The 25,808-nt window shown below is 38.7% G+C and overlaps 2 protein-coding genes across 6 annotated transcripts; both read left to right on the top strand.

Annotated features, from left to right (window-relative positions):
• The first annotated feature begins 32 nt into the window (after positions 1-32).
• GCR1 (G-protein-coupled receptor 1) lies at positions 33-15,176 on the top strand. Of its 5 annotated transcripts, XR_016103108.1 has the most exons (10): positions 49-304; positions 4,427-4,458; positions 4,626-4,795; positions 5,060-5,154; positions 5,604-5,705; positions 5,848-5,904; positions 8,690-8,833; positions 13,540-13,610; positions 14,559-14,811; positions 14,937-15,176. XR_016103108.1 is itself a non-coding variant. In XM_088957071.1 (9 exons), the coding sequence occupies exons 1-9, from the start codon at positions 125-127 to the stop codon at positions 14,662-14,664; spliced, it is 957 nt and encodes a 318-aa protein (XP_088813197.1). In that variant the 5' UTR covers positions 33-124; the 3' UTR covers positions 14,665-15,176. The 5 variants fall into 5 exon arrangements, 4 of the variants coding, with proteins under 4 accessions (XP_088813197.1, XP_088813200.1, XP_088813199.1 ...); XM_088957071.1 differs by having other exon boundaries at positions 33-304; positions 14,559-15,176; XM_088957074.1 differs by having other exon boundaries at positions 48-304; positions 14,536-15,176.
• Positions 15,177-21,173: 5,997 nt separating this feature from the next.
• LOC148842147 (subtilisin-like protease SBT1.8) lies at positions 21,174-24,590 on the top strand. Its single transcript, XM_088959737.1, has 2 exons — positions 21,174-23,231; positions 23,578-24,590. The coding sequence occupies exons 1-2, from the start codon at positions 21,602-21,604 to the stop codon at positions 24,255-24,257; spliced, it is 2,310 nt and encodes a 769-aa protein (XP_088815863.1). The 5' UTR covers positions 21,174-21,601; the 3' UTR covers positions 24,258-24,590.
• The last annotated feature ends 1,218 nt before the right edge of the window (positions 24,591-25,808 follow it).

Below are 25,808 nucleotides of genomic sequence, written 5' to 3'. Positions count from 1 at the left end.
ATCTTAATCTCTTAGTCAATTATAATTAAGACAATCGTCACTCGTCCATCGCCAGTGCCACTTCGCGTCGCCTAATAATCGAGGCCCGCCTCTTTTGTGGCCGCGAAACCACATTCCGACCGTGATGGCAACAGTGCAGATGATTGGAAATCTGAGTGCGCACGATCGTCGAATTCTGACGGCAGTGAACGCGGGGGCCTCGATTCTTTCATTTACTGGCTCCTCTTTCATCGTTCTCTGCTACGTCCTCCTCAAGGAGCTTCGCAAATTTTCTTTTAAGCTTGTCTTCTTCCTTGCTCTCTCAGTAAGTCTTCTCCCCATATCATCATCTTAAATACCATTTCTAGTGCAAATCGTAGAATATGTCTTTAAGTTCTGTCGCTGGATCTCGTCTTTAATTCGAAATTTGATCCAATTTTCCTTACTTTTTTTCGATACTTGAAGCTTAAGTCGGTCACTTCTTCCTCTACTATGACTTAGGGCTACACTATATGTTCTAGTTGAGCTGTATAAACTGCATTGGTTTTTGGTTAAGACGCATATCTATATTTGGTTGTAATTTAATGCATAAAATTTTCGGAGCTGGCTGTTGAGAAGCGTTATCAGGTGGTATTACGTATTCGAGTTCGTGAAGACTAGGGATTACTGCACATTATTTCCATTACTGATCCTAACTGCAAAATTCACAATATGAAATCTGAATTCCAAGTATTCCGAGGCTCCGTTTGGTTGCTCGTAGAATGAAGGAAAGCAAATGATTTCTGGAAAATGCTATTTTACGTTGTTTAGTTGCAACTTGCAAGTAAAAGACAATAGTAAAAAAGGTTTTCCAAAAATCTAGTGACTGTTATAGGAAAATGAGAGTTGGTCTCTAGAATCTAGATTCAAACCTTGCAGCTTTCTCAACCACTACGGTATATTTTCTGAGTTAAACAGAAAAAAGTAGGAGAGTTGTGTTTTTTGCTGCTGAGTATCGTTCTTCCTTTGTTCTACGTGCAACCGAACCAGTGTTTTAAAAGCGAGAAGCTCAACCAAAGCACAACGGATTCATGGAACCTGAGGCACAAGTCAAGGTACATACCTGAATGAAGTGAGATGCCACCTATGAAAAAATTAAAGAAAAATGTGATTTATTATAACAATATGCAAATGTAAATTTTACGAGAAAATGAGGTTCTGTCGGTTCAATTTTTTTTTTTTTTTTGGGGGGGGGGGTGGGGTGGGGGCAGAATGTTAGTTCAATTGGTTAGAGAATCTATTTTATTTACACAACGGTTTTATGAGGTCTACATATGTTAAATCATTTAAACTCTAAAGAGCATAGCTACAGCCTATACTAGCATATTGCCTATTTAAATATCAAATTCAAGATCATTAGAACTACAGCAACACACCAGGTGAATTGCACCTCGGGCGTGGCTCTTAAAATGCTAAAACAAAAGCAGCCTTGATGCATTTGAACTGGAAATAAGAAATTGTGTCAGAAACAAACAATGGATTAGCTTTCAAGTTAAATTTTATTAATGTAATACATTTTAGGCAGACGATGATGTAAGGCTTGGTAAGTCATATATATTCTTGTTAGGAGATATGCACTTTGGTGGGGATAGTGAAATAGCAATCAACTCAACAAATTCCTATGTGGTGGCATGTATCTGTGTGCACCATTTCTAGTCGTAGGAAATTGCAAAACCTTCTTTGACTTTCACATCTTAGACAAATAAGAGATTTGGTGTTAACTACGTATGTGGCATGGGTGCCTAGTATTACTCAGGCCTGAAGATAAATAGCTAAAACTTAAACCATGTAATAACTTAAAATTATGAAAAAGAATGAGAAAACTAAAGAAAACATTTTAAACTCTTAAGTGTTGATTCCTTATTGGATGTGTAGTTTTCTCATGATATAATTATTTAGGACAATGATTTAAAAGGCATGCCTCAGGTGTGCTTAGGTGCATATGTGGGGTACATTTGAAGATTTGTGCCTCACCTAGGCTCAGGCACAACCCCTTTGAAGACACACCTTTGTTAAATTTTGTGCTTTTTTGTGCCATTTGAAGCATAGTGGCTAGGCCAGGTGCTCTGCCCCCAGACCCCCAACCAAGCCCCTTGATGTAAGCCCAAACAAGTCAATATTTGGCACAAGTCCATACAAAGAAATGGATTTATAATTTTAATTATGGTTCCATATCTTTTAAAAAATGTCTTGTATTAAGAACCCCTTTTTTGCTAATGTTATTCATCCATTCTTCTTAATACAAGACATTTTTTTTAATAAGGAACCATAGTTAAAATTATAAAACCATTCTTTTTGTGTGGATTAAGAATTTAAGACCCTAACATGAACTTGTTTGGACTTGTTTCAAGGGGCTTGGTAGTTGGTAAAAAAAGCAACTCGTAGAATTAGGAATGAAAGATGTTTAACATCATGTTAACTATTTGAAATAATTCGATTGGGAAAGAAATAAAGAGATTGGAGTTTTTATTTGTTAGTTAGTTTTTTTTTTGCATTTTTCACTTTTAATATGTTATATATGTTTATGTATTTTAACTTGAGCTATTAGACATTTAGTTTAAATTTAAAATATGATTTTTAATTAATATTATTTTTTTATATTTTCTTGATTTATCTTGATTTTTTTTTTACTTTTTTTTTGCATTTTGATTTTTTTTAATTGTGCCTTGCTTCAAAAAAGTGCATGCTTCGCCTTGCACCTTGGGCGCAAAAATCCCATTGGGCGTTTTTTTTTTTTTTTTTTTGCAGCTTGCACTTTTAAAGCATTGATTTAGGAGTGCTAAGAGTTGAATAAATTTTATTTCTTTCTTTTTGGTTTAGTTCAGTTGTATCATTAAGATCCTATAAGAAGTGTCATCTCAAGTGTCTAGTATCAGCAGTTCTAGACCCATTAGTTTTGAAAGATTGGTGTAAGACTTTATGAACTAAAATGTTACAAAGTCCCTATAAAAGTGCTCTAATCTCCATGTTGTTGAAGTTTCGGGGGCATTTGAACTACAAACAGCCTGTAGGTTTTTCCCTGTTTGCAATGCTTGCAAGCCTAGGACTGGGAAACAGTAATAGTTCCATGGACCACCAATTCACTTTACTCGGCAAAGGAGAATCTCGGTTCTACTCTACTAAAAAATCTTGAATTGGAAAGAATACTTCAAAGCAATATATTTTCAGCAACCATATGGAGAACAAGTTTTTTTGGTTGATTTACAGTAATATTTATATCAAAATAAAAAAAGTGGGGACTATAAAGAAGTGAGGTACAGCTAGTGGAATGAAACAGAGAAAATGAGGCTTAAATTGCTATCAGATAGTTAGATTCTTCCTATGATATAAGTACACCTATCATCCTGATCTTGCAAGGTGATTTGCAATTTGTTTTGTCTACTTGGTGCAACAAAGAATAAGATGCTTATCAAGAGAGCCACAAGTATTATTTCTTTAACAAAATAGTCTCCATGGTCCTTTAGTAGCCGATTAATGGGAGAGCAGTTATCCCAGCTTTAAAACTTGTTTGGTCAATTTAGCCCACATGGATGTTTTAGATAGATAGATAAATAATATTTGATTGCATTAATTTGTGTATGAAGTTATTTGTGTCATTCTTGTTTAGATGCTGGTGATATTTATTACCCCTTGTTTATGGATTCTGGCAACTATTTTCAATTAATGTTTCAAATTATCTTCTACATGCATACATGCTTACTTTTATGCACAATTTCAGGCATTTCACTCGGTAGAAGCCTTTTAACTGGACGTAGCCCCTATTTGGGAGTGCTTTTTGGATAAATAAGTGCTTATCCTAATAAGCACATACGAGTGTTTGGTGAAAAAGCGCTTCTTTCAAATGGGGGGTAGCATATGTATTTTGAAAATTACGCAGCAGGTGAAGGTGGGCCAGAAAGGCAATTTGCACTTTTTTCAAAAAGTACTTGAAAAAAGCAAAAATATGTAGCTTTTATTCAAAATGGGCTTATTTCCTGAAAAAGCAACTTAATTGGGCTTATCTTCGAAATGCATATAGGTGCTTATTGGTGTGGTCCCAGCCCAAAATAAGCACTTTTCCAATAAGTGCTTAATAAGAACTCCCAAATGGGGGTCTAATATTTAAGGCACCCACCAGACAAAACCTTTGTTGCTACAGAGGAATGTGACTCAAGTTTTGTAAGAAAAGTTTGTATATTATGAAACTAATGGATCTGGTCCTAATTTGTACTAGATATGAGATGATATTGATAGCAAATATGAATCTAAGTTGTGGAGATTCCTTTCAAACATTTCATGACCTGAATTTTGTTTTTGTTCATCTCCCTGCAGTTTTTTGTCAAACACTTTGAACTCATAAAATCTTGTGCTAGCATCTGGATTGTTGGTGTTTCTTCCTTTACTTCTGATATGATATATTTCTTTGCAGGATATGCTTTGCAGCTTCTTCAGCATAGTTGGGTAGGCTTTCTAGAGTCAAGCCAAGTTATTGTCTTCTTAAGCACTGGATTTGGTGGAATGATTCTGAGTTTGATAAATATATTACAGTAACTTGATGAACAAGGTCCCTCTGAATTCCTTATATTTCTGCTGACATATGCAATCTCATTTCCCCTTTGTTGATGCAGGGACCCATCAAAAGGGTTCTTTTGTTATGCTCAAGGCTACAGTACACATTTCTTTTGTGTGGCATCATTTCTATGGACCACAACAATTGCATTTACTCTTCATCGCACTGTTGTTAGACATAAAACTGATGTTGAGGATTTGGAACCCATGTTTCACTTGTATGTTTGGGGTATGCACTTACAAACTTATTGTTTTTTCCTGGAAACCTATTTTCCTCATTGGTTACTTGTTTCCTAGATAGCCAATTAGTTGATTTGTCTTGAAGTGTAATGGATGCCATTATACTATTTGAGTCATTTGGATTTGTCATGCTTGATATAGCTGACCCCATATAGTTGAAGTAAGGCTTAGATGGTAGTGATATGATGTGTCATGCTTTTGAGTGTAGTTATGGCATCAAGAATTGACTTGGACATTTAATTCATTGTTTCAGGAACTTCTCTTGTCATGACTGTCATACGCTCTATAGGCAATGATACTGGACGCTTAGGTGCATTGTGTTGGACTCAAACAGGACGTGCAGGAAAGGCATGTGTAGAGTGTAATCTCTAGATGCAGAATCTCAACTCAACTTGGCCTTAACCCCAACTATTTGGGGTTGGCTAATCTCTAGCTGCAGCATGCTTACTGTAATACCAAGTAGTGCACCCTGTCCTCCCACCCAAAAATAAATAAATAAATAAAAATACAAGAAAGAAAAAAACCAGCCCTGACAGAAAATGGAGAAAAACAATAAAAAAGAAGGGCTGCTGGCAATGTTGATCTAGGGAGTACAAGATGTGTTAGTTTTCTTTCTATGTCATGGACTGTTTTGATGGATTTAAGAAAATATGCTTTATTGATCAATAGTTATGCAAACCTAATGTTATTTGGATTTGCAGTTCTCCATGGCAGTTGACAGAGTTGGTGTTTATTTATGCTATCTTTTGCCAAGTCATTTTCTACATGTCTAATTGACTATGTAGTTTTAGCTGCAGGTGGTTCACTTCATAACATTTTATGTTCCACTCTGGGGTGCAATTCTTTTCAATGGTGTTACATACTTCCAAGTCATACGTATGCTGAACAATGCAACCCGTGTATGTAATTGTTTATCCATATTAATTAGAGAATGAGAATACTGAATGAATATTTAAGGATGTAAGAGAAGTTTTAGCATTTCAACAGTGTTGGTGCAATATATTACCTGGTTTACCATTTTACACAATGTTTGTGAACCAGATGGCAGTCGTCATGTCAGACAGATCACTTCAATCTGATGCCAGAGTTGACATGAAGGTATTTTCCACTTTTTTTTTTTCTTTTTCTTGTACTTTTTGTTGAATAAGAAGTATTATATCATTAATAGTCCTTGGCTATGAGGGGTTTTCCTCCAAGGAGCTTGACTATTAAATCTTTATACATGAAGGGACATAAAAATGGTTCTTGTTCTCCTCTTTTTTTCTTCTATGATTGTGCTAGTTAACATTACTTTTAGCTTGAGTTATGTTTCTTTCATTGTAATCTCTTATGTCCAATTACATGTCATCTACAGTTGCTACAATGTCCTGTAGGATTTATGGATAATACTGTGATGAAGATAGAATTGGGAATATTTCAATTAATGCTGATTAGAATATAATTTACAAATCTGGGAAGTCAGGTATGGCTGTATGGAGATGGAAAAGGAACTGTTCTTGCCATATAATCTGGAACTGCCAAATACAGGAACTCCATTGGAGCAGAACTGCTTGCTGTATTGCAAAGACTGAAGTTGGGAAAATCCTTAGGGCTAAAAGGAAAAAAAATATAATCATGGAAGGGGACTCAAAGATGATTGTGGTTTGGATAGAAGACAATGGCCAAGGTCTATGGCAGCACTGGCATGTTATGAGGGAGATAAAACATCTGGCAGTGAAGATGGAATCTACATTTTCTTGGGTGCAAACTGCAAAGATCAACACATAGCTTGGTTGGTGCATTAGCCAAACACAGGGAACTGTTGCTTTGGGCACAAATGTAATGTAAATAACAGGGTTGTGGAGGCAAGGCATTTGGGTAGTCCACAGTTTGTGAGATGCTTGACATACTATTCATACCTCATTTAAAAAAAAATCTAATAGTGTTAAGCAGTTATCAGTTAAAATAGAAAAGAATAAATTTACAAATTAGAACAACTTTTAGTTTCTTATAGCATGGTTGATGCTGCTAAGAAACAGTGTTCATACTGGTTCTGTTCAAAGTGTCACTAGAAACCATGATAATTAAAGCAAGTGCCTCTTTTCCTTCAAGACATGGTTGGATGTGTGTCCTTTATATGTCACAGTGAATAAAGTGTTATATGGTCCCATGTAAAATCATGTGTTCCATCAGGTACTTAGTTATCAAATATGATCTTCTAGATAATTCTTGCATTACTACCTTTTTTTCTTTGGTGTATGTATTCGTTCCTTCCCTCTTCAACTCTTTTTATCCACGATAGAATTAAAGAGTGGATTAGCCAAAGGTCAAAGTTTATTAGAATCTTGTTCTGAAAATCCTGAAAAATTACCTTTTTCTTTTTCCACTACATTCAAATAATACAAAATAAGAGGGATTTTTCAAAGCAAGCTCAAATGCTCAAGAGATAAAGAAGGATGTGAGCTTTTTGTACTTTGCATTTTTTTTTCTCTCTCTTTTCCCTTTTGTGAGTCATTCACAATAGTTGTTGGTAGAGACCTGAACTGTGAGAGCCAATGTAGTTCACCCAATGTGTGGAAGTCCTCATACATATAAATTGAAAGATCTATTAGAGATGAAGATCTCTAATATAGAAATTATCATTCTTTGTTGCAGCCTTTCTTGTTTTGAGGGTGGGTATGGGTCAAATATTTGGTTTGGGAGGATGAATGGGTAGAGATGAGGAAACTTTGTGATCTATGTCCAAGACTGTATAGTTTGAGCAGGAAGGGGGTGGCAATTTCTCAATGTTATGAGGTGAGGCAGGGGGAAGTGGTGTGGTGCCCTACCTTTTGAAGACCTTTGCTGGATTGGGAAGCGGAAGAATGTGCCGGGCTGTTGACTAAACTACAAGATGTGGAAATTGACTCAGGGGTGGAGATGTAAAGTGATTGAAGGAATGCAAGAATGGTAAGTTTTTGGTTAGGTCTTTTACAAGGCCTTGGCAAGAAATCAGGTAGAAAGTACTTCAGTCGAGGGTGTTTGGGGGGGGGGGATCCAATCCCTCCAGGAGTGGAGGATTTCGTGTGGTTGGTGTCAATGGACGGCATTCTCGCTCAAGATAAGATGAAGAAGAGATGTTTTCACATGACAAATAGATGTGTGCTTTGTCTTTTAGAGGAAGAAAATATTTTACATTTGTTGGCGAGTTGCAGTTTTTCAAAAGGTATTTGGGGTTATTTCTTCCGACTCTTAAGTCTTAAAGATGGAATGGTGGTCATCTAGTTTGCCTAAGGAGATTTTTGAGCTTTGGCCATTGCTCAAGGAGACATTAAAGCAAAGTTTTTTTGGAGCTGCAACCCATTTGCAGTATGTTGGGAAGTTTGAAAAGAAAGAAATAGAACTTTTGAAGAAAAAATGAAGAGCAAGGAGTTTTTAGGTGCAATCATTGGGGCAAAACTTATGGATTGGGTGCTGATTCTTCCAGAATTTGAAGGTTTTAAAAGAGAAAAATTTGGATTGAATTTTTGGATCACTATGAATTTTATTTGATGTAATATGTTCTAAAGATCTGTGTGGATGTCTTTTGCTTTTATTGTTATTGTGCATTGGTTGGGTGATACCTTGTCACTTGGATTTCTTGTAATTTGTTTTATATTTAATGAATTTTCTTCTTTATTTACCTTAAAAAAAAAAGATTTGCTAGGAAAATATTTACCCATGGAAAATCATATTCTCTTCAACTACCTTTCCAGAGGTCTTCTGTATGCTTTTAAATATAATCTAGTTTGTTATTTTTCTATTTCCTTTTATTTTTCTGATAGCTAGTTAATTTAGTATATCCTACAAAGAGAACGTTTCTTGTTGTTTAATGAAACAGTATTCTTTTACATTATTGCTGGCCTTGACCTCTTTCCTTTGTCAGGCTTTAAACCGGTGGGGTTACTATCCACTGATTCTGATAGGATCATGGGCATTTGGAACAATAAATCGTATACATGATTTTATTGAACCAGACCACAAAATATTTTGGCTCTCCGTTCTTGATGTTGGGATGGCTTCACTTATGGTATGTCTCTTTAAGCATATTCGCCTACTACTTTTCTATCTGTTACTCAAAAGTCTTTGGGGTTTCAGCTTAGTTTCTGTGTTGAGGAATTGCTTCATTCTGATCCTATATTGAGTTTAAGAGTGGTGTTTCTTAAGATAATACTCTCTTGTTCTTCTGTTCCTTGCATGTAGGGACAACTAGCTTATAGCACACATTCTTACGAAGAAGATTCTTTTGACGGTTGGACCAACTGCATGATAAATTGGATAATCCTATCATCCTAAGTTTCCAATTTGATGAACCCTTAGAAGTGAATTTCTCATAATCTTTAGGATTTCAACTTACTTTCTGTGTAGAGGACATCAGTGTGACCCAATATTGAAGAATGGTGTTTCTAAAGAGAATTACTCTCTAGTACCTTTGTGCCTTGCATGTAGGCACATATTTGTATGAAGATTTCTTGGTCAGAATTCATTGTGATTGGACAATCCTATCATCCTAAGCTTCCAGTTTGATGAGTTCTTAGAAGTGAGCCATGAACTGAGGAAACTGGTGCACAAAAGGATTTGTGGAATTTTTTTTTCTGCTGTCTATTTAAGTTTATCCTTGACCTATCTCTCCCTCGGGAGACATGAAGTTGTAACATGCACCCCTTGTGAAAAAGGGAGGCTAGCTTTGATATGGTCATATGGGGAAAAATAACCAACACTTGAAGCTGTGGACGAGCTAATTGGATCTAATCCTGTCCTAAGGAGGAAGATAGACTGAACCTGCCACTTGACCTGCACTGTTAACTATCCATGTCAAAAAAATGTCCAAATGCTTCTATTTAAGATTGCTTGTGAACTTATGTGATTATCTATCTGGATACCCAAGGCATGGAAACTTGATGTCCCCTGAGAGAGTTCTGGCTAAAAATATCTGTGGCATGTGGGTCTGATGAGAATTTCTAACTTATCTGAGTTTCTTTGGTTGTTAAACATGATAATGCAAATGATTCTGAGAGTGGCCTCTTTGTGGTAAAATGCTGGAGGTTAGATCTGTATGCAATTCACCCCTACCCCTACCAAGACACCTGTAGCTGGGACTGGCATCAAGTAATGACCTGCAGGGTGCATCTAGATTATGGGATTTGGATGGATTGAGTTAAGGTTGAAATTCCAAATTAGGAATTTGGATGTGCTCAATTTATATGAATTATAATTTCTATGGAATTCCAATTTAAACATTTTAAGGAATGCAAATATCCATTCCAAAGGTTTTCTTTTGGCAATTTGATGTCCATGAGAATTAGGTAATGGACCTAACCAACATGGCCAACCTGTATTGCCCTTTTCGCTGTTTCTTTTAACATGGGCATTTTTCTTGTTAAATTTAGAGCCTTCTCATGGGTGTAGTCCATAAAAGAATCGCATGCTATTGGTTGGTCTTAGTAAAGGTCTTTCTTACTCTTAAAATAAAATATGTATTTAGCATTTAAAATAAACCTCTTTACTTGCTACTATTCAAAGCCACTGAAAATCTAATCAAGAATTTAGGAAGCTGGACAAAACATCTTTAATATAGAATGACGATGGGACTTGGGATGTCTTTTGAATTTCTTGTACCGTTCACAGTTATTTTTTTTATAGGTTATATCATTTATAGTGTTGGAGCCATGGACTCCATGATCGTAGTGGTCATGCTTCCAAGGGGGGTGGGGGGAGGTTGTAGAGAAACCCTAGGGTTAGGGCTATAGAATGGTGTCTTACGTGGGAGGAAAGTTGTCTGTTCTGGAAGGCTTTGATTCCCTCCTACTTATATAGATAAAAAGGCTAGGGTTTGAGAGAAAAGTTATGGAGAGAACAAGGAAACTTTCCCACTGTGGTAAAGTGGTTAAAAATTGTTAGGTACCAAACAAGTAAGAGACTTGAGGTTTTGCCACGTGTCTATAAGAATCCCATGGGATCGGGAACTCCCATCTTTAGAGTCCTCATGTGAGCACGTTTATAACTATGGCCTCTTCTAGAAGCTTGCTTGTTGTACAGTGTAATCCCTCTTGCAGGAGCGTTTAAGTATTCGAGAGCAGCATCGCAAGTGTTGCACTGTTACCTTAGTGGGTTCTGCGCATATCGTAAGCTTTAGTGTTTCCGTGCTCTGAGTAGATTTTCGGTTCTGATTCTTGGATACACGATCGCACCTATGTTCTGACAGTGGACATGTCCTTTATCGCGGGTTCTGTAATGTTTAACTCCATGTAATTATACATAGTTCTTTGAGCAACCAGGAATTTTATTGCAAGGAATAGAACCATAAGTTTATCCAGTAAGGCTGACTGCCTTACCATTGGGAACAGACAACAGTTCTTACCACCCTATTTTGAGCTTTCTAAATGAATGAAGAGATTTTGGGTACAGTTACAACTTGGTTGTGTGGTTCCCAAGGCCTAGGAGTTCTTTCTAGGATTAATTCTAGGGACTTCTGGCTTGTTATTTTGTTATGTGTGCTTCAGAAGTGAACTGGTGGGCTTCAACTAGGGCTAATTTTCATCTTCAACAAGTGGATCATGGCCTTTTAATTTGCTAACCCTATTCATTGTTTTGCCGTGGGCTAGGTTCAGGCTTGCCCAATTTCTCTACTTCCATCTGTCAAATGTTCTTTTTTTCTATAATTAAGGGTTGAGGTCAATTTAATTTTTAACTTTATCATATATAAAATGATATAATTATCATGCTATAGAAAACTTTTGCCTAACTTATAATTGTTAACATTTTCTTATGAACAGTCATTCATATAGATAGATGCATCATGCATAGTTACATATATATATACACACACACACACACACACACACACACACAAGCATACATGCATATATAGTACTTACATAAATACTTGTTTATATGATAATTATACATATAAATATTAAGCGAAGTCAGGTTTGGGTTGGATAAAGCATCATATATAAAATGATATAGTTATCATGCTACAGAAAAATTTTGCCTAATTTATAATTGTTAACATTTTCTTATAAACATTCATTCATATAGATAGATGCATCATGCATAGTTACATATATACATACAAGCATACATGCATATATAGTACTTACATAAATACTTGTTTATATGATAATTATGCATATAAATATTAAGCTAAGTCAGGTTTGGGTTGGATAAAGCCTCAACCCTAACCCAATCCAAAGTTAAGTCGAGTTCATGCTTTTCAACCCAAACCCTAACCTGAACTTGAACCCATCCCAACCCAAACCAACCCAATTTTTTGGGGTTGGGTTCAGGCTAACCTAACCCAAGTTGCAGCCCTACTTGGAAAGTATCCTAACCAAAATCATCCTCTCTCACAAATCTTTCCAAACCTTGAGAGGAATCAATTTTTTTCTTCATTTGCCTCTTAGATTTTACTTCCTTATATTCCATTAATTATATCACCCCTTGACTTTAACTCTATGGATTTCTGCGTGTTTCAATCCTTAGCTTTGGAACTAATCTATAAAACTCAAACCAGTCCATTAAATTCACAAACTTCATCAGCTTTACAGATTCCTTTGCAACTGAATCCTAATTTACCTAATCTTTTTAGCTTTTGTTTTCCTGGCTTCCACCTATCAGGTAAACGTTATCATTCTCATATTACCTTTGCTTTGTATTTTGGTCTCTTGAATTTTATCTTTAGTACTTTTTTGAAACAAAATTAAGTGGTTAATGTAATGTCATGCTATGTCATTTTCTTTCATTACTGGTTATATGGTCTATCCATTTGAATAATATATATTGTTAGACCTTGGGCAATTAATTTTTCATTCACATGAACTTGCAAATCATGACATCCTTTCTCATAACTATGCCTGAATTAGCCTAAAAATTACGTGGATTTATTTATTTTTTTGGAAGGGCACAAACTTGTTTGTTTAGACTACTGTTCTTGCACATACATCTGCGCCTTTGATCTCCTTCTATTCTTTTACCCCTCTCTTCCTCAATAAATTTCTGTTATTAGAAACGCAAAACTGACCTTTTGGGGGGGGGGGGTGAGGGATGAAAAGAAGGGAGAAAGTTAACTCAACATCTTTGCCTTGATGTTAGTCTATTGTGCATTTGTATATGGAGTTTGCATAGGTATTTTATGGGATATTGTCCCATTAACAATATAATATTCCTAAGGTTAATATGGATAGTGATTATTAATAAATAATATTTCTCTAATTGAAAATTTTCTTTGTAGCCTGTGTACGATGTTATATTATACATGGTTGTCAATCCTGTGCCTCTGGTTTGTTCCATATAGATTGCACAGGAACATTCTTATTAAGAGTGATTTTTGCTGGGTAAATGAGTAGGGTTTTCAGAATATGTATTTACGAGTTGAACTGAAATGGTCAATTTATATATCATATTACTCTACTAATTAGCACCATCTTTATGCTCTATATTGTCTGGTAACATTATGCAGATAAACTTACTTAATTGCTTTTGATTTAAGGTTTATTCAACTCAATTGCTTATGGCCTTAACTCTGGTGTGTTCCATATAGATTGCACAGAAACATTCTTATTAAGAGTGATTTTTGCTGGGTAAATGAGTAGGGTTTTCAGAATATGTATTTACGAGTTGAACTGAAATGGCTGATTTATATATCATATTACTCTACTAATTAGCACCATCTTTGTGCTCTATATTGTCTGGTAACATTATGCAGATAAACTTACTTAATTGCTTTTGATTTAGGGTTTATTCAACTCAATTGCTTATGGCCTTAACTCTTCAGTGCGACGGGCAATATATGAAAGAATAGATATGTAAGTAAATTAGTGCAGAATATGTTTTCTCTTCATAATCTAATTATAGATCTCACCTAGGAGGCCTCTTAAGTCGATTATTATTCCTATTGGATATTTTTGACCGCTGAGAACATCAAATATTCTGGATGGTCATGTTCCTGATTGCCTGTTTGGAAGGGATTTCACGGAGTGGCTTTTGGCTTTGCTAGATGGGCCCCACATGTATAACCTATAAGCTATGTTTAGTGAAAAACCTGGAAATCCCGAATACACCGTCATTCAGCCAAAAAGTTGGCTTTCTGGTGAAGCTTGTTTTATGTAGCTTCCTCAAGGTGGCTCAGTGGAAGCAGCTCAATCAAAGCTTCAGCTCTCCCAAACAAGAACCATGCAACATAGCCAGCCTGTATTGGTAGGTCACAGATATGCTAAATATGGGCTTTTGGGGGTTTTGACCCATTTCAGAGTGCTGGAGGCCTTAGTCCACCCCCTCTGACTAATTTTTGAAAAAGAAAAAACACCAAAGAGTGTGAACATAATACCCAATTTGCCCATCCAGCTTATCAAGGTGCATTCGAACTTTGCTCCCAAATGGGCCCTTAGAAAGCAGCTCAATCAAAGAGAAGCAAAAGAATTAGCTATTAAAGAACTCCTAGTTCTAATCAGGTTTTATCTGGTAATGCCTGGTAAGTCCAATTGATAATTGGATCAGTTCTGGGTCTATTACTGAGAGACCTTATCTAGGTGTTTTCTCATTGGTTCAGGACTGAGTTTGACTGGGACCAGGCCCAAACCAGTAATCTACCTATTACCAATTTGGTCCACCCCTTGGTTATGAGTTACCTTGGTGTTTTTTGTTCAAAATCAAATTGCTTGTATAAATACTGCATTTTTTTAATCCATTTATGCCTTAATTGAACAAATGGATTGTCAACTTGGTAACTAGGTAGGTATATGTTTTTCGAGCAGATGGTGTCCAGAGAGGTTCCGGAGATGGTTACCAAGTTCTTCAAGGCTCAGAGGCCAACAGCATCAAAGTGAACTGATCTCGTTGAAGATCCAAGATCAACAATAGCACTCAAGTTTCCTTGATATGTTCTCTTGGTAGCTTTGGTTTCTTCTAATATTTTCTCATTTCACCAAACTTGAGGGAGAAGGGTGAAGCTGAGAAGCGAAGAGGAAACCAACCCCTATTATTTGAGACAAGTGCGTGAGATTCCAGGTGCCCTCCCCCCTCTTTATTGTTATTATCTGATCTACACTTTTTTTAGTACAGTTTGTTCTCTTTTCCCTAATGTAAACTGCTTCTGTACACATCGGTCTCAACATATGGGATAATGTATACAGATGAAAAATTCAATTGATGGGCAAGTGGTTGGTTAATTTGGAATTCTTTAAGGCAGGGAACCTACTAGCAGTCAATAGTAGCTGAGGTGGCATGTTTGTCAGCTACAGTGAGCATGCTTTTTTGTTGTGCAGAAAAAGAGTGAGTACTTGGTATTGTGATTCAAATACTAGCGGTACGATTTATTTGTATATTTCACCAACACTAAACCAGTACTAATGAAATGATTATTCAGTTTGATATTTTTTAGTCTCTTCTGCTCTCTCTCTCTCTCACACATACGCACACACACAAATCATATCAAAGACTTGTGTATGTGGTTTTAGAGGACTTTGTTAATTTACTTTGAGCTTACTTCTTGTAGTTTTCCACTTGAATTGAGTTGTGGAGAAATAGGCTAAATTTAAGTTCCCAAGAAGGGCATCTATTTGACTGAACCAGACATGGGGTCAGTCATCTGACAAAATGTGTTTGCTTTTACGGGTTCGAGTAACAGGATTGGGCCTTTACGAAAATGAATCGGGATCTTCTGCCAACAAAACGCGTTCCTACCAATACGAAAATATTGGTTGGTCTTAAGTTGGATTATTGAATCTATGGGGATCTAGATGGATTACATGAAAAATGGTGGATCTAAATAAAATCTAGGTTCATTTGGTGTGAATCTCTTGACATGAATTCCAGTCATAAAGTATCAGCATCAAATTTGATGCTTCAGGTGGGCGAGTCATGCGTTCACGGTGCACCCACTGACTATCTCATGGGTACATCTGAAGCTTCATGTATCAAATCTGATGGTGTGCGATCTGGAAGCTTCTAGCCGAAGGGTTAGTTGGATGTTGGTCGTTCAGTGAACTGGTTCAAACTGTAAGAAAATGGATCAGAGAATTTGAGGTGGCTAATCCGGCGAGTATTTTGGTAGCGAGTTGAAAGTTTGAATACAAGTAAGCTAGTGAGTAAATAATCGTGCGTACCTTGTGCTATGGGGGCTAATGCCCTTATATAGTTGGGTTGCCATGAGCCTCATAAAACCTCTCCGAGATCCTTACACCGAGCAGTAGGAGTCTGTTCTGTTCCGAAAGGTGGATAACGTATTGGCTGATAAACCTCATTGTGTCTACCCGATTCGGGCGGGATGAGGATAAAGATCTACAGCTGTGCAACGTGATCCCAAAAGGCTCGGAGATAATTGGCGAGCTTTTAGAATTTGTTACGTGTCTCATCGGCATATACGGGCATCCGAGATACCTTATGATCGGGGCAATCCGAAGTGACTGGGACACCCGAAGTGACCGATCTGCCGAGGTGGTCGGAAGTGCTGAATCATCACCTGGCTGACAAGTTTCGTCCACATGTCCTCTATTCATCAAGTTGGGCCAAATCACCCCTCATCAAAATCAATTATCTTAGATCAAGAAATTTATAAGAATCTCTCAAATATTCTATAACGAGATGGGGAATCAAGCTGCAAGTCTTTTGGCCAATTTGGGCGCATGGTCTTAATATGCATTTGTTAGGACTTGGGAGATCGTAGCTAGTGTTGTATTCCAGGATGTATGGGGAGCTACTACCTTGATACCTTCGTATGTTAGTGTGGATTCTGACCTTCGAAGGGTTGTTTTTCCTTTTTCGGGCTTGGAAGGGCAATGTCGCATCATCCAAGCCTTACCCAACTATATGGGGTTGCCTATATGAATCTTGTCACCATATTTCTTGCAAAACAGTTTACAGGTATTTGACTTTTTGAGGCTTACGATGTAAAGTTCTTCATATTTCTTTTCCATTTCTCTGAAACTTAATGCTGACTTTTCAAAAGTCAAAACCTCCATAAACTCCCCTCTGTTAGGGCATATTTGTTAGCTAGAACTTACCTGTGTCCGTGTGAGTAACCATTAACAGAAGTTGTTCAATTAGGCCATTAATTATTTTTAGGGTAAAAGACTTACACATACCCTAAGTTTTCATAAATTGAATTAAACTTGAGGGTTTCAATATTACTTTCCTTTCATTATCCTAGACTGTATAAACAAAATTGCAATTTTTCCCTTTTGTCAAAGGTCAAATAATAGGGAACGTATGTTTAACAAACTTGCTGGAGCAATACCCACCAGGGAGAAACACCAGTTGCTTCAAATCTTCTGGATCAAAAAACAATGGCCCTTCCACTTTGCTCAAGGCTTTCTTTTCTTTGTTCTTCTTTCACACACTGCCATTTAGTTCATTTAAGATCTTTGCCTCCAATTAAGGGTTTGTAGAAAGAAATTAGAAGAACCAAGTGAGGGATGCGCCCCTTGTGTCTCATCCAGTGAAAAAGAAACTTAACATCTGTCTCGATGAAAAACATCATTGTCCTTGGCACTGGATAATAGCCTAATATTCTGTCCTTTTCCCAGTGAAGCAATGTACATTGTTATTAAATCACTTAATTGTTCTGTTCTCCTCTAAGCAATTCTTCTTTCTTCGAAATAACGAAAGATATTTCTTGTTTTACCCTCTTCTAATCCAAAGGTCCCAAGCCCATTTTGGATGAAGATATGAGCCTTAAAATTTCATATGGAAGGGTAGTTTAATAAATTATCGTACAATTTTCATTCGTGGCAATCTCAGGATTAATTTAAGGGAATTTGGGTAAAGTGAAAAGGAGTTTTAAATAATAATCCAAGGGATTCAGATTAACTGAAAGTGATGACTAGTTAGTAGGCTGTAGAACCAATTGTAAGGTCCCAGACTAGTCATTAATGCTTTGTGGGAGATTAAGTGATTGTGGATCATATATGTATATGACTTGTGTGGAGTGTTATCAATGGTTCCACAGTTTATTATATAACCATTGCTTCAGATAATCTAATCTCGTTTTAAAAGCCTCCATATTATTATTAGTGGCAAAAGATAATAATTTAAAAAGGGGAATTATTGTTATTAAGGCTCGAACGAGGCACGACTAAAAGCAGTCAACCCCACGGGCGCGTCAGTGCTGAGAGGAAAAACATCAATTAGGAGAGGGAGAGCATGAAGAAGCGAACATTCCAATTATGCCACAAAAGCTCACAAATTACTTTTACCCTTCTGCCTCTGCCTTAACCACTTCGATGTCTGTGCACTTAAAATTGTGCTCTCGAGGTGCACCATGCACTCGATGAGCGCTTCAGCAGGGAATCTTTTCTGTACAACCACATGATGTGTCGTCGCCGAACGAAGAATTGTTTACTGTCTTGGATATATGCTTCTAAATTCAGAATTCCCTTCTCCCTCTGACGAATGGAATTGGTTTGGTTGGGAGGTGATGGGTTGATGGGGACACATCCCAATTTTGAGAGGGGCCGGGGAGACAAAACCTGATTAAAAGGCCTTACGCAGTGTTTCGCTTTCTTTTCTTTCTTTCTCTTTATTTATGTGTTTGCTGTTGCTGATACTTGATAGGAGAGCACAACATGATAAGCGAGAAGACTCGTGTTTACGTACACCGTCCATTTTGTAGAAAGATCAGGGAAGGGTGCCGTTCCTTGTTAGATTGACAGAGTAGATAATGACCTTTCAGGTTGATCCTATACTGAATACGGCAGTGTTCTCCCAATTGATTTACTCAAAACTCACTATTCTTTTTTGTTTCTTGAAAATTTTATGGGTTGGGTTGGGTAGATGAGTGTCCCAATTGATTCTCCTACTACCGGAATGATACACAGATGAATCGGATTGGGCCAAGAATGAAAGAATATCGAGAGAGAGAGAGAGAGACAGACAGAGAGCAATGACTTACTAAAGTAAACAGTGAGAAGTGAGAGCCTCTACAAACGTTAAGATGGGAGATGGAAGTTTGTGAAAGTGGAATGGATGAATTGTATAATTAATATTATAAGATTCCCTACTTGATTACTTCAATCACTTTCACAACGGTGATAATTAATTTAATAGAAAGATAGGGTTGGTAGAGTGTGAGAATGGAGAAATTATACCATAGTGCTCCAGTGGAAATGGCCCTTTTTAGTTTTTAGTTTTTAATTATGTCCACTCCACACTTCCTACTTCCTTCTCAACCAAGATTCTCTCTCTCTCTCTAAACAAAAACAAACAAACAAAACAAATGAAGAGTTTAGAAGTGTGACGTGAACACTTATTACTTGGTACAGCAAAGGACTGAAGGACCACCTTATCCAAACTCTCAGTCGTAGGATTCCAAATTTCCTACTACCCAACTCCATATTTCTCAAAAAAGTAGCCGTTAGAGCTCCATATTAATATAATAGCCAATGGGCTTTAGCGTTTACCATGACCACTGGATACTATCAGCGATGCTAATCCAAGGGCATTCCATAAGATCACCCCATCTATTATTGCGTCGTCGATTGTGACTTAGGGCCCTCAAACAAATTATTTTATGAAGCTGCTTATAAATGTATCTATCATACATCCACCGCATCCCATAATCGTGGATGTGGAATCATATAGTCCCATTCAAACTTGAAGGTTGCTTACTTTTTTTCATGTTGAGAACTGTCTTTGTTTACGAAGCTCACTACTGCGGCCCAGAAATGGGTTTGGAATTTGAAGTAAAAAAATGTTAAGGTGGAGAAAGAAAAGAGAATAAAAAAAAGGTGAAAAATGAAAACAGCGTGGAAGTAATAAATAAAAAAAGAAAAGGCGTAAAAAAGAATGGAGATTGATGATCATTGAGTGAAGGAGAGCATGCGTAGCGATTTGTGCAGGGTTTCATTTAAAAATAGAATAGGAAATTTTCTTTTATAATTTTATTTTATTTATATGCCTCGAAGTTGGAAAGAGTAGGAACTAGGAAGTTTGATGGGTGAAATTAAAGGTGTCAATGGACCAGTTTTGAACTGGACCCAGTTAAATCTAAAATCAATTTGGATGGATTGGACAGACCAAAAAGATAAAGTGGATCGGACCAATTTATCCAAAATATTTATTAGATTGGACTAGACCTGGTCCATCCATAATAAATTTATATTAGACTTAGTTGGATTAAGCCAATATCCAGTTTATTGATATAAGATAAAAATATAAGTGTCCATTGATCGATTTTGGGTCGAAATCAATCTAAATAAAAATGAATTTGAATAAATTGAATGGTACAAATATTAAGTTAAACCTGTCCAAAATTATGTAAGTTATTCATTGGATTGGATTATACCTGATCCATTTATAATGAATTCACATCAAAATATTTATTAGATTGGACTAGACCTGGTCCATCCATAATAAATTTATATTAGACTTAGTTAGATTAAGCCAATATCCAGTTTATTGATATAAGATAAAAATATAAGTGTCCATTGATCGATTTTGGGTCGAAATCAATCTAAATAAAAATGAATTTGAATAAATTGAATGGTACAAATATTAAGTTAAACCTGTCCAAAATTATGTAAGTTATTCATTGGATTGGATTATACCTGATCCATTTATAATGAATTCACATCAAAATTTTTATTAGATTGGACTAGACCTGGTCCATCCATAATAAATTTATATTAGACTTAGTTAGATTAAGCCAATATCCAGTTTATTGATATAAGATAAAAATATAAGTGTCCATTATTTGGGTCGAAATCAATCTAAATAAAAATGAATTTGAATAAATTGAATGGTACAAATATTAAGTTAAACCTGTCCAAAATTATGTAAGTTATTCATTGGATTGGATTATACCTGATCCATTTATAATGAATTCACATCAATGGGATCGGACCAAATCCAATCGAATGGACACCCCTTGGTAGAATGGAATGGCCCCACTCTATGGGGACTGTGGTTGGCTGGCAAGCTCAAGTCCGTTTGGTGAAAGAGAATGAAGACAACACTCATAAATATTTTTAACCGTTGCCACCAACACAACACCACCGGATGTGAGAGTGAGATGGCAGTCCAAACTCCCATCTCCCAACAAATAGGGAGGACCGAAGCCTGCGAGAAGCCTGAAGCCTGAAGGATGTGGAGACCCGAGACCCCATTCGAACCAAATTACACTATTGCCACCACCGCACAGTCGCGCACACGCACACACACGGGGTCACACGTAACAGCAACATTCTGGATATTTGTCTAGTCTCCTCTCCTATTGCTGTCTACAACGAACGGGTCGAAATTCAAAAGTGATTACCGTTTTACCGGGAATTGCGGCAGAGGTTTTTCTTTTTTTTTTTTTTTTTCTGATTTTAGGGAGGGAGGTGGGGTGGGAAATGAGAAAAGTAGAAAGTAGCAAAACTGCATGGATGGTGTTTGACTGTTTGCCTTTGCCAGCTCCTCCTCGTGTTAATGTTAAGGAGAACAACACTCACTCCACCCCCAGTCCCCAGTCCCCACTGCTCTACTGGAAACAGGAACAGAATCCTCCTCTGTCATGACTTTGATTGATACATCATCAAATATCAACTTGCTTTTGGGCCCTACCTTATCTGATTTTCCGGCATCAACTGTGCCAAACGCCTAACGCCGTCGAACCCAACTTCCATCTCCTCTATCGTCCCATTGCACCGTTACCATTTACATATATTATTATCTCTCCACTCTCCAGTCTCCACCCTCAACCTGCACTGTCATTTTTGTAATTACTTCACATGTTGAGCCGTTTTCCTTAACTCCCTACTTTAAATCCCCACACCATTCCCTTTCCTCTCTCTCTCAGAGTCTCCTCATACGCACACCCACCATGGCCATGGCGTCTTTGGCCTGGTCGTCTTGCTTCACTTTTCTTCTTCTTCTTCTTCACTGTCTATCAGTTCTTGCCAAACAGACGTACATTGTTCACATGAAACATCATCTCAAGCCCTTATCCTACGCTACCCACCACGACTGGTACTCCGCCCAACTCCAGTTTCTATCTTCTTCTGGTTCCTCTACCTTGCTCTATACCTACTCCACTGCCTATCACGGTTTCGCCGCCTCACTCGACCCCGACCAAGTTGAGGCACTCCGCCTATCTGCCTCCGTCCTTGGTGTCTACCAGGATTCCATTTACACTCTCCACACCACTCGTACCCCAGAATTCCTAGGCCTCGACACCGACTTGAGCTTGTGGGCCGGTCACCGTACCCAAGATTTGGACCAAGCCACCAAGGACGTCATCATCGGCATCCTGGACACCGGTGTTTGGCCCGAGTCTAAGAGTTTCGATGACTCCGGAATGCCCCAGGTACCTTCTCGATGGCGTGGCGAGTGCGAGTCCGCCCCCGACTTCAGCCCATCTCTTTGCAACAAGAAACTCATCGGCGCTCGCAGCTTCTCCAAGGGTTACCGCATGGCCTCTGGTGCGAGTTACAGTAAGAAACCGAAAGAGACGGAGTCTCCCCGGGACCGAGACGGCCACGGTACCCACACGGCCAGTACGGCGGCCGGGTCACACGTAGCGAATGCAAGCCTTCTCGGATATGCTTCCGGCACAGCCCGTGGGATGGCGACAAGGGCGCGCGTGGCCACTTATAAAGTTTGTTGGAGCACAGGTTGTTTCGGATCGGACATACTTGCCGGAATGGATCAGGCCATCGCCGACGGTGTGGATGTTCTATCACTCTCCCTTGGGGGTGGTTCCGCACCTTACTACCGCGACACCATCGCCATCGGAGCGTTCACGGCCATGGAGATGGGAATTTTTGTCTCCTGCTCCGCCGGGAACAGTGGGCCAAGTCGAGCATCACTTGCCAATGTTGCTCCGTGGATAGCGACCGTTGGTGCTGGGACACTCGACCGGGATTTCCCAGCTTACGCCCATCTCGGTAACGGTAAGCGGTTCTCCGGCGTGTCACTCTACAGTGGAAAGGGTATGGGAACGAAACCGGTTAGTTTGTTCTACGGCAAGGGGAACGAGACGAGCAACTTGTGCTTGCCTGGTTCGCTTGAACCGGAACTGGTTCGCGGGAAGGTAGTACTCTGCGACCGGGGTATTAGTGCGCGAGTAGAGAAGGGTGCGGTAGTTCGTGATGCGGGCGGATTGGGCATGATACTGGCGAACACGGCGGCCAGCGGCGAAGAGCTTGTGGCGGACAGCCATTTGCTTCCGGCGGTTGCAGTGGGGAGGAAGGTAGGGGATATGATCAGGGAGTATTTAAGATCAGATCCGAATCCGATGGCTGTGCTGAGTTTTGGTGGGACAGTACTGAATGTAACGCCATCACCAGTAGTCGCAGCATTTAGTTCGAGAGGACCAAACGTGGTAACACCCCAGATACTGAAGCCGGATCTGATTGGACCTGGAGTGAACATATTAGCAGCTTGGTCTGAATCGGTCGGACCCACTGGTCTGGTGAAAGATACAAGGAAGACCGGGTTCAACATCATGTCTGGTAAGTGGCCTACCCTATTATATATCATCATGTAAAGTAAGAGGAAGACTTAAGAAGCTTCTTTCATCTTTCTACTCTTCTATTATTTTGCCTTTACGTATGTTCGTATTGTAACAAAAGAAAATGATGATGACCCGCCCACCCAAAAGTAGGGTTCATGGGTCTGGACTCTGGGCTTGGGCCCAAACGTGCAGTGTGTGTTGGATTAAAGTGACTGTTGAGTGGGTTATAGTTAGGATAGCCCTCTCACTCTCTTTCGATCTGAACTGTTGATCGCATCATATCATATCAACGGATCATTTGTTCTTTATGATTGGATGATGATCCTAGCCGCTGATGAATGCAGGTACATCGATGTCGTGTCCACACATCAGTGGGGTGGCCGCGTTGCTGAAGGCGGCCCACCCAAATTGGAGCCCCAGTGCCATCAAGTCGGCCCTTATGACCACCGCCTACACCCGTGACAACACCAAATCCCCTCTCCGTGATGCAGCTGGTGGAGCAATCTCCAACCCGTGGGCCCATGGGTCGGGACATGTGGACCCACAGAAGGCGCTGTCTCCAGGGCTGGTGTACGACGCCACACCTGAGGACTATATCGCATTCCTCTGCTCCTTGGACTATAGTATAGCCCAAATCCAGATGATCACCAAGCGGCCCAATATCACCTGCTCCCGGCGGTTTGCAGACCCGGGTCACCTAAACTATCCATCCTTCTCTGTACTGTTCAGTGCCGAAACGAGAATGGTCCGATACACACGAGAGTTGACTAATGTGGGACCGGCTGGGTCAGTGTATGATGTGAGTGTTGGTGAGCCAGCGAGCGTGGGAATAACGGTGAAGCCCAGGAGGCTGGTGTTCAGAGAGGTTGGGGAGAAGCAGAAATACAGCGTGATGTTTGTGGCAAGGAAGGAGGAGGGCACGAGTGGGAGGAGGGTGGGGACGACGGCATTTGGCTGGCTTAGCTGGAGCAACGCTCAGCACCAAGTGCGAAGCCCCATTTCATATGAATGGTCACACCCGTGAGTCGCGTGTGGGTGTTGGCGATGGATTTGTTGTTTGCTTGATAGGTGAGCTGGTGAGGGTCTCTCTTGAGACGTAAACGATTTGGCAGGTAGAGCAGGACAGCAATGAAGATGAGGAATCCAATGGACGGATTTTTGCTCTTTCTGTCCTCTGTTTTGATTTCTGATGACTGATATGCAATCAACAAAGGAAAAGAAAAAAAAAAAAAAAAATCTGACCGAGTGGGAAGCTGTCTGGTTCGGTACAATATCTACATTCGCTCGAGTTAGTTGTATGCTTTGTACGTTATCAACAAAACAAGAAAAAGATTACTAACCTAATTAGTCTACTAAATGAAGTTCTCCCTCTCTCTACTCTCTTCCTCTCTGAAACAGGCACACACTATCTATCATATATGTGTTACGTCTCCTTGCCTCAAGGCTTATTTCGATGTTTTGAAGTTGAGACAGTTTTTTTATGAAATCTGATTTGATGATTGTGTGAGGGTATGGAACCCTGACCCAACCTAAGTTGCTCAAACTCCATTTCTAATTTTAACCTACTCCTCCATTGAATTTGACACATACCCAACTGAATGCCATTTTTCTCAAAGTGTATATATGATTTTTGCTTTCAGAAATCCAGGCTCCAAAATTTAGAGTAGCAGAATCTGTGAAGACTTGAACTCGTTCCAGACCAAAAATTAGAGCCCAATTTAATGCAGTCAACATGGTCCATTGCTCTGCTTATTCTGGGCTTAAAATCCTTCAAATGTTTCCCAACTGTTGCAACAAAATTTTTTGTTGGGGATAACAAGCACTACGAAGCCAATACCAGCCTGCAAATTTGAGACAAAAGAGCCGTCAACAGAAATAGAATAAGTGTCATCTCCAGAGGGTGAAACGTTCTGATTCAATATAGCCTCCTGATTGATCAAGCTGGTGGAACATGTAAAAGGTTTTCTGCATATTCAAAAAGGAGTTCTGCTTACTTAAGGGGATCACGGGATCCACTTTTTCTTCTGGAAAGAACTTGCGGTTTCTCACTTCCCATATCAATCTCATAAGAAAACCCATTTTCCAAATAGCCTTTGTTGCAAACCTTGTTCCATTTGAAAATTTTGAACTTGACGCATGGGTTAGACTTCAAAAGATTCTGGATTGAATTCAATATTGGCCTGTATCCATACAGCTCTTGCAAATGGGTATTCCACCATTAAGTGGAAATCAGTTTCATCGTCATGTTCTCCACAAAGGATGCAAGTCTTTTCGTTTACTATTTTCTTTGAAAAAAGCTTAGCTCGAGTGAGCAGGCCACCATTTACCGACTTCCATGCAAAAAGCTTGTAATGCTAAGGTATTTTGGTTTTCCAGATCCATGTGTGAAGAGAATCACGTAATGAGCAACCTTCTTGTTGAGCTAAAAAGGACCTGTAAGCTGATTTAACAGAATAAATTTCATTATCAGATGGCTTCCAAAGCAATCTATCGTGTGTTTCATTTCTGCTGAATGTCACCTTTAAGATTGCTTCTTTCTCTTCTTGATCAAACATCTCATTTTCCACCATGAAGA

This window comes from Nelumbo lutea, chromosome 8 (genome assembly GCF_056320005.1).
Source record: "Nelumbo lutea isolate HS-2025 chromosome 8, American lotus-T2T, whole genome shotgun sequence".
NCBI classification, from domain to species: Eukaryota; Viridiplantae; Streptophyta; class Magnoliopsida; order Proteales; family Nelumbonaceae; genus Nelumbo; species Nelumbo lutea.
Note: the sequence above shows the minus strand (reverse complement) of the source record. Positions and strands in the feature narration are given on the sequence as shown.